This window comes from Leopardus geoffroyi, chromosome A2 (assembly GCF_018350155.1).
Source record: "Leopardus geoffroyi isolate Oge1 chromosome A2, O.geoffroyi_Oge1_pat1.0, whole genome shotgun sequence".
NCBI classification, from domain to species: domain Eukaryota; kingdom Metazoa; phylum Chordata; class Mammalia; order Carnivora; family Felidae; genus Leopardus; species Leopardus geoffroyi.
The window spans coordinates 139,973,559-139,987,271 of record NC_059331.1 but is presented as its reverse complement, the minus strand read 5'-3'; the positions used below and the strand labels follow the sequence as shown (position 1 = coordinate 139,987,271).

Sequence of the window (13,713 nt, the reverse complement as noted above, 5' to 3'; positions counted from 1 at the left end):
TACAGAGGACAGTCTCAGTCTGCAGAAAAGATTTTAATTTTCTCTGCACTTGAGTACAAGTGGAGTTTATAAGAATGTTCTAAGCTCTAGATTGTTGACACAAGAGTTTCGTGTTAGGTATGAGAAAAGTCTAAGTATTGGAGAAAGTTATAAAAACGGGAGGGAAAATTACTCGTTGACCATTGACTCCCTAGGAGGACCACAGATGAGCATCTGGCATTTCTTCAGTGTCTAGTGCTGAGGCTAGTCTTTATGAAATGCATTTTCCCCTGTCCCTTTAAGGCCATTCAAGACTTTTTAAGAATAGTAGACTTCGTCATATACACATAGATTCTTAATATTCATGGGATACACTACACTTAATTTCCTAGTCTCAGCTTGTTGGACTGTTCAACTGTTCTAAGAACTGTCATCTGGCTTCATCGGCTTATTATGAAGCTGTGAAAATGCTTTGAGAAGTGTATATCGCTAAACAAACGTAATACACGTGGGCTTGCAACTTTTTTCCAGCAGGTACACACATCTATTTAGTGTATAATGCCCGGACTGTTTTCGTCCTTCAGTGTCTCCGTCTGTCCTTTGCTACGGACAGTTACAAAGTCCTGGGAGAACGTGATGCCCCCACCTAAGGACGCACGCAGGTCAGAGATCTAGAAGGCAGAAGGATTTTCGGGGAGGAGCAGGGGCAGGGCATGACCTAGCACCTGGCAGCGCCGCCGATTGGCGGAGCAGAAGGTTGTTCCCTCAGGGCGGCTGCTGATTGGCTGCGGGAGGAAGAGGCATGACGTCCTCAGAAGTTGAGCAAACACCTCCTCCTCCCGGCTCCCATCCCAATTTCTGCTGGGAGTTCGGAGCCTACCCAGTCCGGAGCTGGGGGCTCGGAGGCGGCAGGACCGGTCGGCACAGCAGGGAGGACAAGGTGAGGAGGCCGCCCGAAGGGGCTGGGCCGACGGGCGGTGGGCTCAGCCAGCGAGTTGCACTTGGAGGTCGCCGGCGAGGCTCCGACTGTCCTCGGAGACGGGCGGGCGAGCTCGGCGACCTGGCGACTCCGCGGAACCCGGCCGTTGCCGGGACGGGCGAGGGAGAGGGTGGCGAGCGTTTGGGCCTCCCTTGCGAGCGTTTCTCTTGGAGCGGGGAAGGGCTGTGGGCGCCGTACTGGAATTTCTGAATAGGAAAGGGAAGGGGTGGCAATTAGAATTTCTTTTCTTTTCTTTCTTTCATTCTTTCTTCTTCTTCTTCTTCTTCTTCTTCTTCTTCTTCTTCTTCTTCTTCTTCCTGGCGGGGGAAGGGAGGGCTGTTGCTGGGGAGTAAAGGATAGGCGTTGAAGCTGTAGAAGGAACACCCTGTTAATTTTCCGACTCTGCGCTTATTTATCAGGTGGTTGGCTGGCTGCAGTGTGTGGTTGATGGAGACTGTTGGGGGGCAATCCTCTCCCTTACCCCCAGCTTTCTTTGTGTGCGGTTGTCCTTTCCATCTCTGCCCTGCTTAGCCAAACTCTGATCATAAACTTCTCACCCAGACCATCTTGGGCTGGCCATTCTCTTTAGGTAGGGCCCCCTCAGCAAACTGCCGTCCCCAGGCTACTCTCTAATGGATCTAGAAGGCATGAGAAAGTTAAACTCCCAAGACCCCGTGGGGCTGTGAGTCCAGGGTGAGCACTTAAGAGAGGAAGGAGCACAGGCAGACCACCATTTGTTACCTACTCTGCTTGAGTTGGGCTAAATGCCCTGACAACTTCCAGAAGAGATGTGCTTTTCAGACACTGATTTTAGGGGAATGGGGTGAAGTGTGGGAGAAGAAGGGAAGGGGAGAGCAAGTGTCCAGTAACCTGAACAAAGGTGAACATTTTTTGATATTGTGGGCCATCAGTTATCAGAATGTGGGTAAGGTGTAGCTGTGATTATGCCGATGTAGCTACTCATGGGACCCAAGTATTGACCCCGGTGGTAGCTTTCACATACTTGATAGCAAAAAAAAAAAAAAAAAAAAAAAAAACAACAACAACAACAACAACAAAAAACAAACCACCAATAGTACTTTGCATGGATGCCTGTATGTCTCTCTCTGTGTCTACTTTGTCACCTGCGCTGCCCTCCCCCTTTTTCTCCATAACAATTAGTGAATCTAGGGGTACATGACCTTCTGGCACTGTCCGCTTGTGGCCATTCTGTGAAGTGAGTTAGGAGGACAAAGATCTAGGCCAACTTTCCCTAGTGACATTCCCATTCTCCAGATAATCGTATTTGTTGTCAATCTCACTTGTTATTGGTGACATCATCAGAACTTTGATTTATTTGCAGTGGAATCCTCCCTCCCACCCCCAAATAAGACTTTATGTAAGCCTTAACAGACCTTGGCTCAGGATTTTGGAAGTGATCTTCGGTATGTATGCAGTGCCCATTTAACAAAGGTTTACATTTTTAGAAATATTATCTCGTTAATTGTCTCATAGAAACAACATTGCAAACAGTGGCAAGTTTCCTTGGTAAGATCACAAAAAAATTCTATGGAATTAATGGAATCACAGAAATGGTATATTTCGCATAGGAAATAACAACATTATTACCCTTTTCATCTAATCTAAGATGCTAGCAATTGTAAAATGCATTCCTCTTTCAGGGATGCTAAAATGTGAAAAAAATGGATCATAAATTTAATGAAATGCCGTATTTAAATTAAGTTATTTATCTTGAACACCCATGCCTGCAGAGTGAAGAGAGGGCTTACTGGGCTCTGTTTTGTTTTCCTTGAAAAATGTAAAGAAGGGAGTGGGGATCAATGTGGAGTCCTCGTGAAGGCCTCACTACAGTGTGACAAAGATGACAGAAAGGTAGTGTTTTCTGTGAGTGGTGTGGTTGTGCTCACCTTTGAGGTGGAAGCAGGCTTGGAGCCTTTTTCTGTTCTTGACATTTATTGAGTGTTAACAGCATGCAAGACAGTACTCAGTATTTTACTCATATGAGTTCACATAAACTTCACAATATCCCTGAGATGTAGATATCAATACGAATCCATTTTGCAGATGAGACACAAATAGGTCAAGTTATGTACCAAGGTCACAGAGGAAGCATTTACAGTTTAGCAAAGAGACAGACAAGCAGATAAACATTTTGGATTAGAGTCCAACTTAAAATGAACTTTGCATTCCATCTCAATGATACTAAATTTGTGGGCTAAAGACCAGAAGAGTCATGGATCTTAGATCTTTGGATGACTTTGAGAAGCTGCTTGAAAACATGAATATTCCTAGACCAGATTAATTAACATTAGATTCCCCCTGCCCCAAGTCTACTGTTTTTTGTTTGTTTGTTCGTTTGTTTGTTAACATAGTGTTAACAGTTTTATAAAAGGTTTCGTGTGGAAGCATGACAAGAGTGTACCTACGCAAGGGGAAGTGAAAGTATGGAGGATGGTGTTGTTGCATGCCCAAGCCTAGTTCTAGCAAGCCTTGGGGTTGGGAGGTATTTGGATTAGTTCTAGGCCATCACCAGGTGTTCTATTAATTTGGAACTCTTTCGGGCCTCTCCAGGATTATTATGGTCTGGATACCAAATATGTAGTGTGGGCCAAGACTCTTGGCCGTGGAGCTGTGGTTCTCTGCCCTTGTAGGTGGCTTTTTGTCAGATATAATTTTCTATGAATACATCTCACAAAATCTTCTTTGGTTCATTCATGTGATTTAGGATGATGATCTTTTATTTCATAGTAACTGAAAGAAAATGGTGGGATATGTATGGAATGCCAGGCTTGCCCTGTCTGTCTGTCTATCTATCTATCTATCTATCCATCCTGTCATCTAATCACCATTTTCCTTTTCACTTCTCTTGAAAAGGTTAGAAAATACTAAGGACATTTTAGCATGTCCTCCCTCTGCCCCTTTCTCATGTGTACATTGCAAAGATAGAGAATTTAGAAGTTAAAAGAAGTTCTTAAGTCTCCCCCCCCCCCCATTGAAAGATGGAAAGAGAAGTAAGGTGGTATCACAGAGTATGTTCTATTGCTACGTCCAGCCACTTAATCTTCCTCGTATCACAGTACATGTCTGTGTAATTCACTATAATACTCCCGTAAGTGTTTAGAGTCATTTCAAATTCCTGATTAATCCTAGGTAAGTAAAAACATTTATCTTAGTGCAGATCCTATTTTATAAAAACATAGAGAAGAATCTTTTAAATTTCATTTTTATGGTATTTGGAACATTGGTCTTTCATATGTTGAAGGAAAGACTGTTTAGAAATTGTCAGGAGAAGAGTCTTATTTCCCTCCACTGCCTATGTGACACTTCTCTTTCTACCCCGTATTCCTCTTCTCCTGTTCCTCCTCCTTATTCTTCTGACTCTTCCTTTGTCTTCTCCTCTCATTTTCTTGCTTTCCCACATTCTCCTTTCTCCTGCCACAGGCTGTCATTACCACCTCGCACTGTCAAGTGAACTCACTAGAGCCAGTAGATAAGCCAGGGGTCTTCCTGCTTCGTTGCATTGAAAGCATTGCCAGAAATACACCTTACGTTTATTTCCTGTTATTCTTGGAAAAGCCCACAAAACTCAGGACAGGGAAATCCAAAACAGCCCACCTGGGCATATCCACGAAATACCAGACCCTGCAGTGCCCTCCCTAAGAGCAATGAAGATATCCTCACTGCTACAGATTTTTTGATGACCTTAGGGTGAAATGAATAGTGGGCCTGGAAAGTTTCATGTTGAGACCCAATTTCAAGGTTCAAGCAATTACTAACACAGTAATACCTGCTATAATTGAATCTTTTTTTTTTCCAAGCACCCAGAAACCTAGAATTTACCTTGGCAGTGACTCAGGAAGGGTTTTCGGTGGCACATGGGAAAGGGATCCACAGAAGCACCCCATCCTGGAGGGGAGAACTGATCATTTACTCTAGTAAAGTCGATGCCATATGGATCTCTTTTATTTCTGAAACGAGCTGGCAGCGGTAGCATGCATCAGACCTACATGGTGTGGATCTGCAGGCTTTGACAAAGAGAAAATCCCCAGTATTAAATATTAACCCGGGAATCCTGCTTCTGCTTAAAAGCAACAACTCTAGTCGGACTCCAGTTCAGTTTTTCATCTGTAAAATAGAGATAATAACAGTTATCTAGTCATTAAGATTTTTGCAAGGAGGAAATGAAATAATGTCTATAAAGAGCTCAGCATAGTGCTTGGTACGTAATGCTAAATCATTGCTAATTACTGTTGCATTTATTTAAAAGCAAAGCTACAGAAATTATGAGTTGAGAATTCCCTAGAAGAAGTGAAAGTGAAAGCAACTTCCCAAATCAACTTCAGAGTGTCGCTCCCTGCTCCTTTCCTTTTCTAGCCTGCACGGAAAGCTCTGCCTTTGCAAACACATGTGTGTGTGTGTGTATGTCCGTGACTCTACACTGTATCCCCCACCCCAGACAAGGGAGGTGGGGAGGAAGGGGTGGGATGGTCACTGAGTGAGGGGAGGCTGCGATTATAAATCAAGTTTGGGACGAGGAGAGAGACTAACTTATCTGATTGTGTTCCCTCATATTGGCTCCAAGAATTGCTACTAAGAATAGTGGATGCAGGGTCATTTGGTCACCTATGGTGTGTGAAATAGAGCCCCTGCTCAGAAGATGGGACCAATTCTGGGCTCATCTGTGTGTTCAACAAACCTCACTTGTCTTTGGAATTGGTTTTATTTAAGAACATAGGGACTTCAGTTCTATGAGCGTTGCAGGTTTCCCTTTGTTTTGGGGAGAAGAAGTGTTGTGGGCTCGGGCTTGGGTTTGGGTCTAATACAATCTCTTTTAAAAACAAAACTATGAATAAACCAAAAATTAGATAGAATATATGGCAGTTTTGCTCACAGTATTTTGGCCCAAGTAAAAGTTAGCCTGAGCTCTATCATCAGCGTGTTTGCTTGCTGTGGACATTGTTTTTCTTCCTGCCTTTCTTCTTTCTAAAGCTTTTTAGCTGATCTCCTTGCTGTTTGCTTTGTTCTTTTAGTCTGTTGTGTTGTGAGTTGACCTATAATTTTTCTATCTCAAGTGGCAAGTAGTTGCCCCCAGGAAATGCACTTGTATGCGCCACTGTTTAGACAAAACTTCCATCTGCAGAGTGAGTCTGATTTAGAGATTGCAGTCTGATGTAACAGAAATGTGTTCCATAAGAATTTTGATCTATGTCAGCAGTGATTGGTGGGAAATTTCTAGAAGGTGTGACATCATTTAGTCCCCATATTTTGATGCCATCCTTAAACATAAAATCATTGAAAGTAAATTGTCATCTGACATGACATTTGACTGCCAAGTATATGTAACCATTTGAAGAGGAACAGAGTATTGTTTGATATTTATGCTTTTATATAAAATTTGCTCTCTGCTGATGCATAGTAAGCCTCTCGTCAACATTTCTTGATTGAATAAATGAGTGGAATTATGCAATCTGGAATAGCAGTTAGAAAACTGGTTGAGATAGGTCCGGGTTTAATATAAAAGCAGGAGGAAGTGGTATGAAGAGGAAATCCTGAAAAGGGGAACAGCATGTTTATAGCAACAAAAGAGTCAGGGAGGGTTAAGACAGTGCTTCTTAAACTTTTAACAGCTATGGTGAAGAAACATGTTAGTTTTGTTGTCTTAAATTTCTAATCTGCCAGGACCAACACTTTCATAAAATTCAGTAACAATGAATTACTGCAAAAATGATCATGTGATATAAAGATTCACAAGTGCTTACTTCCTATTTCTACATAGCTCATACAGGACCTGTAAAAAGCAGTTCACTGACCTACAACAGGCTCCAAACACACTTTAAGTAGCACTAGTTTTAGGATTGGTCAGCGATAAAACTTGAAAGAGGTTGGAGCTGGATTGTCAAGAATCCTGCATGTGATTATAGGATTCCAACCTTTATGCCATCAAAATTGGCACAAATTATCTTCCTGTACTTGCATTTTAGGTTAACATGCTTAAAACTTTTGTGCTGGACACATGGTTGATGAAACGTATATAGTAAAACCTTGGATTGCGAGTAACTTGTTCTGCGAGTGTTCCACAAGACGAGCAAACATTTCTAATAAATTCTAACTTGATAAAAGAGTGATGTTTTGCAATATGAGTAGTATGCGGTACCGAATGCCACATGATCACAACTCTCTCTCTCTCTCTCTCTCTCTCTCTCTCTCGCTGCGGGGTTGTGGGGGATCGCCCCCCTCCCCCCATGCTCGAATGCTCAGTCTCAGGTCACGGTGTTTGGCAGAAATCAGTGATTTTCCAGAACATTGGAAGGTGCCCACAACTGGCACTAGTGTAGTTTTGTCACTTCAAAGCACCTATAGGCAGTCGTTTGCTTTTCCATACAAGAGTAAGCTTGGGAGTGCTTTGCTCCATTCTAGGTCAGGCTGCCTGCAGATAAAGACCCTTTCCTTTGCTGCCTTATTGCCAGTTTCATTAAATACAGTACATGACAAGAGTTTATTAATACTGTACTGTAGTCAATATCCGTGTGAGCTTATACAATAGCCCCCATGCAGAAAAGTTGAAAAGAAAGGCAATAAGAAGGAGATGATTATGGTGGACGTTAAGAAGGAAATCATTGCGAAGTGTGAATGAGGTATGCAAGTGGCTGAAATTGCAAGATTTTATAAATCTAACATCTGCATCTCACCTGCAGAGGAGGAAGAGAAAAAGGCAGAGGAATCGGTCACTTCAAGTGAGATTAGGGAGATGTAAAATGTGGGAAACAGTGCAAAACTTTGTAGGAAAGAACCACTCCCATAAGGCTGTAGCAGTGAGAGCTATGCACCTGTTTAACAAAGCAATGTCCCATTTCCGTGAAATCCTCAAAAGAAGGCAAAAGCAAGTGTCATTGGATAGGTTCCTCGTTAAAGCTGCATGTAAAGAAAAAGATTCCATTGAGCTAACAGATAGCAGGGATTCCCTTAGTGATAGTGAAAGTTGTCCTACACAGTAACCCTCCTCTCTCTTGTCTCCCTCACACCAGATGCGAAAGTTTTCAAAGGTAAGTGCAGGTTAATTTATTTATTTTTCTTTATATTTTGTATTTTCTTTATTATTTTGTACTATATTACAGTATTGTAATCATTTTTTAATGAGTGTTTTTGGATTGTGGAGCAAATCATCTGAGGTGCCTTTATTTTTTATGGGGAAATTTGCTTTGATATACACGTGCTTTGGATTATAAGCACGTTTCTGAAACGAATTCTGCTCTCCAGCCAAGGTTTTACTGTGTATAAAGAACGGTTTTGGCTTAGCAGATACTGGTTAGTGTCCTATAATTTGCTCAGTACTTTCTTATTTTGGAAATAAATAAACTCACTGGTGGAAATTTGGGTTTGTTGAGTAAAGGAGCACTTTTTATCATCTAGGGTTCTCCTCCTCTCTCTTGTATCTGTTCCATCTGAGTTGGTTGGATTTTACAGCAGATTTCTCAGGAGACCAGAACTGATCTGTGAGCCCTCCTGCCTTTTATTGCGCTATTCTCTTATGGTGTCTTTTCAGTCAGGTTTCAAGATGCTACGAGTACAAAGGACCAAACTGGGCAGGCTGGGGCTCAGTTTGTACAAAGGGCTTCACCACAAGGCTGTGATGGCCCTGAGGCGGGAGGATGTGAACGCCTGGGAGCGGAGGGCACCCCTGGCCCCCCGGCACATCAAAGGGATCACCAACCTGGGGTACAAAGTCTTAATACAGCCTTCCAATCGGCGGGCCATTCACGACAAGGTAAACATTTCTAGTTTTTTCAATGAAGAAGCATCAGAGTAAAAATAAAATGTTTGCTAGTGTCATGTAAATGCCACATGACAGTATTCCTTTCTCTTTCAGAATTTTTCCTTGGGTCCAGTATTCAGTCAATAAGTTTTATTTTCACTCCATGGCATGCTTTCTCCAGCTGAGGGGTGGAGGGATTGCCTTTTGAAGGAAGTGGTGTCCTATAGTCATGTCTCTAGGTGTGACCCTAGTTCTGGGACTGGGGAGACTAAGGTCAATAAAAAACTGCCTTGCCTAGGAATAAATCACTTTCCTACATAACCATCATACCTAAGAAATTAATAATTCCATAATATCATTTCACATAGCCCATCTCAAATTCCCCATTGTCTCAATGGTCTTCACGATTTTTTTTTAATTTTTATTAAAAATTCTTTTATTACATTTCGTTATTTTTGAGAGGCAGAGAGAGACAGAGCGCCAGCAGGGGAGGGGCAGAGAGAGAGGGAGACACAGAATCCGAAGCAGACTCCAGGCTCTGAGCTGTCAGCATAGAGCCCGATGTGGGGCTGGACCTCAGGAACCAGGAGATCATGACCTGAGCCCAAGTCAGATGCTCAAGCGACTGAGCCACCCAGACACCCCTATTTTTTTTTAATTTTAATTGAGGCTTAATTAAGGTTCATTGCATTCATTGTTATGTCTCTTTAGTTCTTTTAATCTAGAACAGCACACCTGTTTGATTTGTGGTATGGACTCTTTTTGAAGAGTCCAGGCTAGTTGACTTGTAGAATCATCTGCTTCTGGTTATAATTAGTCTTGTTTTTATTCTGGTGTTTATATTCAGGTTAAACACTTTTGATATAAATGTGATATAAGTGATCTATGTTCTTCCCATTGGATCACATCAGAGACACAGTATATCAGGTTGTCCCAAGGTTAGAAATTTGTGGTCACTTGGCGGAGGTGGTTGCCACCAGATCTCTCCATTGTATAAGTACCTTTTTCCCTTTGTAATTACTGAGTCATCTGTGGGATGGTATTTGAGACCGGTGAATCTCCTGCTTGTGTCTCAACCACCTTTTGCTAAAGATGTTAGTTAGCATCCATTGATAATCTTTGCCTGAATCATTTTTTCCCGTGGAAGCTTGCAAAATGATGATTTTCTAATTTTATCACTCTTCTAAGTTATTTGCTGATATTCTTCTGCAGAAAACAGATTTCCTTTAGTTTTTCTTTTCTCTTTTGCTCTTTCGAGTATCATTATGGATGTATGAGCCTTTTCCCTTGATGATAATCTATTAACCATTTTCTTAAATGTCCGAATTATCCCAAATTTGAGATAGAGGGTCTCTTTAAGGGTGCTCCTATGTCTTTGGACATGAATCCATTTATTTTTGAGCTTTCTTGTTTCCTGCAGCAACATATGGTCTTAGCCTCACCTTGTGCTTTTTTGCCCCACACCTGGGATTAGCCATTTCACCAGGGAACCCTGATTTCATTTAGTATATAGAAACCAAGATCTGATATCTCGTGTTAGGTGTGCTTATTTTTACCGGGATAGTGTCGTTCTTAGCCCCTTTAGTGGACAAACTAAGAAATGCACAGATTACACATACCCATACACATATATATACATATAACATACATATAATACATACATACATATATAATATACATATACATATATATTATTTAATCATGAGTTAATGCTGGCATTTCCATTAAAAATTTTAACAGTGCAGGTTTTCTTACCTTTAAAATTTTATATTTGTATGTTTTCTCCAGCAGTGAAAATTTTAATTCTTTATAACATTAATGCATGTTTTTTGCTCTATCCTATATTATACATAAAATAGTTTTGGAATCACAATACTAATATTACAACTAAGGATAAACCTATTAATGCTAGGGGAGTAGATCTTAACAGTTCTCATCACAAGAAAAAAATTCTGTAACTACACATAGTGATGGATGTTAACAAGACTTATTGTGCTGATCATTTTGCAATACGTAAAAATATCGATTATTATGTTATACACCTGAAACTAATATAATGTTGTATGTCACTTCTACCTCAATAAAAAAAGTAAACCTATTAAGTGGAGTTTAATTTTTTTAGTTGAAAATTATTTTTTTTGTTTTAGAATACATCTCACAACAAATATTCAGAGTGCTATATTCAAGTTATGTGAATTATACAATGTGTAGTTACACCATCGTTGTGATATACAGCTGTATTTATTTGTGTTTTTTCTATACATTTTAACAGTTGCTTTAATATCCTTTTTGATTTAATTATATTTTTAAAATAAGTGAAACATTTACAAGTTTCAAAGGTGAAAATGATGTACAGTGATGTGCTGCAGAGAAGTCTTCCTCTTATCTTAATCCCTTAGATCTTCTTCCCACCCACTGCATAGGTTACTATTGTCATTTCTCATCTATTATTTCTATATTTCTGTCTGCACGCGTGCGTGTGTGTGTATTCTTATATAGAAGGTTGTATACTATACATACTGTATTGCACCTTATTTGTTTAGTCGACAACATACCCTGACACTCACTCCATGTCTGTTCATAGAGATCTGCTTCATTCTGTTTAACGGCTGTGCTATAATTATTCTGTTGTAATTACTCCATGATTTATTGTGATTTATTTAACCAGTTTGCTATAAATGGGTAAATAGATTATTTTCAAAGAAACAAGGTATGAATTATATGTTCATTCTTGTAGTGTCTTTCTTATAGCTTCCTTTGAAGTAGATTCCTAACTAGATTCATCTTCCTTTTATTCAACGGCCACTTTTGATGCTCTTTTAATTCTGCCTGGATCATGCTGCTCCTTTTGTTTAGAAATCTGAAATGACTGTCTATTGCCTCCATGTACTAGCTATTCAATCTCAGTTGAATGTGTAAACCTCAGGTTTCCCATTGATAAAATGTCCACAATAATAGCACCCACCTCATGGGAGTTTTATGAAAATTAAGTGAGATAATTCATGAAAAGAACTCAGTTAAAGCATGTACTAATTTATTAATAAACGATGATGATTTTTTTATCCCATAAAGATCATATTCACCATGATAATACTTAGTTTACTTTTCCGAATTGATTTACCCACTATGCCCTTAATATCTCCTTATTTTCCAGGCTGCAAATTTGTATGTATTCCTTCAGTGCCTCTTACTGATATTACCATGTTGCATTTCCCACCTCCATCTTTCCAAATCCTACCTAGGCTTCAAGATTACTTTAAGTTTGCGTATTTCCTTGGTAGTCTCACCCAGAAATTATCTCAGTATTCATTAAACTACTGTATCACTTAGGTTCTGCTGTGCATAATTCTTTTGAATTTCATCTCATTTACTGTGCTCCTGACTTCTTTTTACTATGTTTTGTTAGTGCCTTTACAGGAGGGGTGTTGTCTGCCTTTTTGTGTATCTTATCATCTCATCTGTAGCACAGTCCGCTGGACAGAATAGGGCAGTAATAAATACTAATTGAACCAAAAAAAAAAAAAAAAAAGAAAGAAAGAAAGAAAGGAAAGGAAATATTGCAGATACATGTCTTTCTTTTAAAAATACCTGAGTAAGGGGTGCCTGGGTGGCTCAGTTGGTTAAATTTCCAAGTCTCCATTTTGACTTAGGTCATGATCTCACAACCATGACGTCCATGCCCAGTGTGGAGCCTGCTTAAGATTCTCTGTCTCTCCCTCTGTCCCCACCAACACCGCTCAGGCTGTCTCTCAAAAAAACAAAACAAAACAAAAACAAACAAACAAAAAAACCTGAGTAATAAATTACTATTTTGCATGTAGTGTTTCAGTGCATTGTTGATATAAATTATACATTTCACAAGTATTTTTAAATCATGTGTGTTAGTGGTTATGATTAAACTATTAACGGGACTTAAATAAGAATAGGTGGTAAATTTTCTAATTTTTTTTTTTGCTACAAAAGTCAAGAGTATTACATTGATCTTTAGCCAGAAAGTAAAAATATTAGAAGCAGTTGTTCTGTTATTTGTTCCAATGCATACAGAGTCTATGCCTTCAAAAGATTGTGCCTTTAATTGCCACACTTACTTATTAAAGAAAATGTGAATACAAAAAATCAGGGAAATAACTTTTAACCAAAACTGCATTCCCAGGAATATGTTAAAGCTGGTGGCATTCTTCAGGAAGATATTTCTGAAGCTTGTCTAATTTTGGGAGTTAAAAGACCCCCGGAGGAAAAATTAATGTCTAAGAAGACTTATGCATTCTTCTCCCACACAATAAAGGCTCAGGAGGCCAACATGGGCTTGTTGGATGAGATTCTAAGAAAGGTAATTAGTGACCAGTAATCATAAATGTTAACACAGAAACAATATTCCTTTTTACTTTTAAATGTCAAGTGGCGTTTTAGTTTTCTTTCAGCATCTAGGGAATACATCATGTTATTCACCTCAGTAGGAAAGGTGGTCTGTGAGTTAGTGCTAGAATGGCTCTGCTTCTTTTAGGGCTCCTCTGCTGTGCAAGTTTGGAATTTGTAATAAGAGAAACCAAACATATTTCATTCTTTTTGTATTTTCAAACAGAAAGAATGATAGAATTGTTCCCCCCAAACGATTAGCAGTCTATAAGGCCAATTGGTCAGATATTACCAAGTAGAATTTTATTGCTGAAAAGAGCCTCAGGAATCATATAATCCACTTCTGTCATTTTTCAGATGGAGCCCTGAGAGGCAAAGTGACTCAACTGAGGTTGCATAGCTCTGTAGGGCCAAACCCGGATTGGGGATTACTTTTACATTTATTAACTTTCATATAGGAAAAAAAATCAATTTTCGAGATACAAATACTATGGAAAAACTATCAGGTGTTTAAAATATAGAGTATTCATTCAACAAATATTTGCTTAGTGTCTGCAATGTGTCTGATACTGTTCACTGCAATGGCAATAAAGTAACTGTTTTTATAGAGCTTACATTCTAGGGGGAGGAGACAGATGATACATAT

The 13,713-nt window shown here is 39.7% G+C and overlaps 1 protein-coding gene across 3 annotated transcripts in view; it reads left to right on the top strand.

Moving 5' to 3' along the window:
• Positions 1-803: 803 nt before the first annotated feature.
• AASS (aminoadipate-semialdehyde synthase) overlaps positions 804-13,713 on the top strand; it is a 61,881-nt gene continuing 48,971 nt past the window's right edge. For 2 of the 3 annotated variants that reach the window (XM_045495445.1, XM_045495443.1), the window contains exons 1-3: positions 804-919; positions 8,502-8,723; positions 12,865-13,041. In XM_045495445.1, the coding sequence (XP_045351401.1) occupies positions 8,514-8,723; positions 12,865-13,041 (387 nt within the window). In that variant the 5' untranslated portion in view covers positions 804-919; positions 8,502-8,513. The remainder of the gene's footprint in view (positions 920-8,501; positions 8,724-12,864; positions 13,042-13,713) is intronic. The other variant, XM_045495444.1, reaches the window with a different exon arrangement.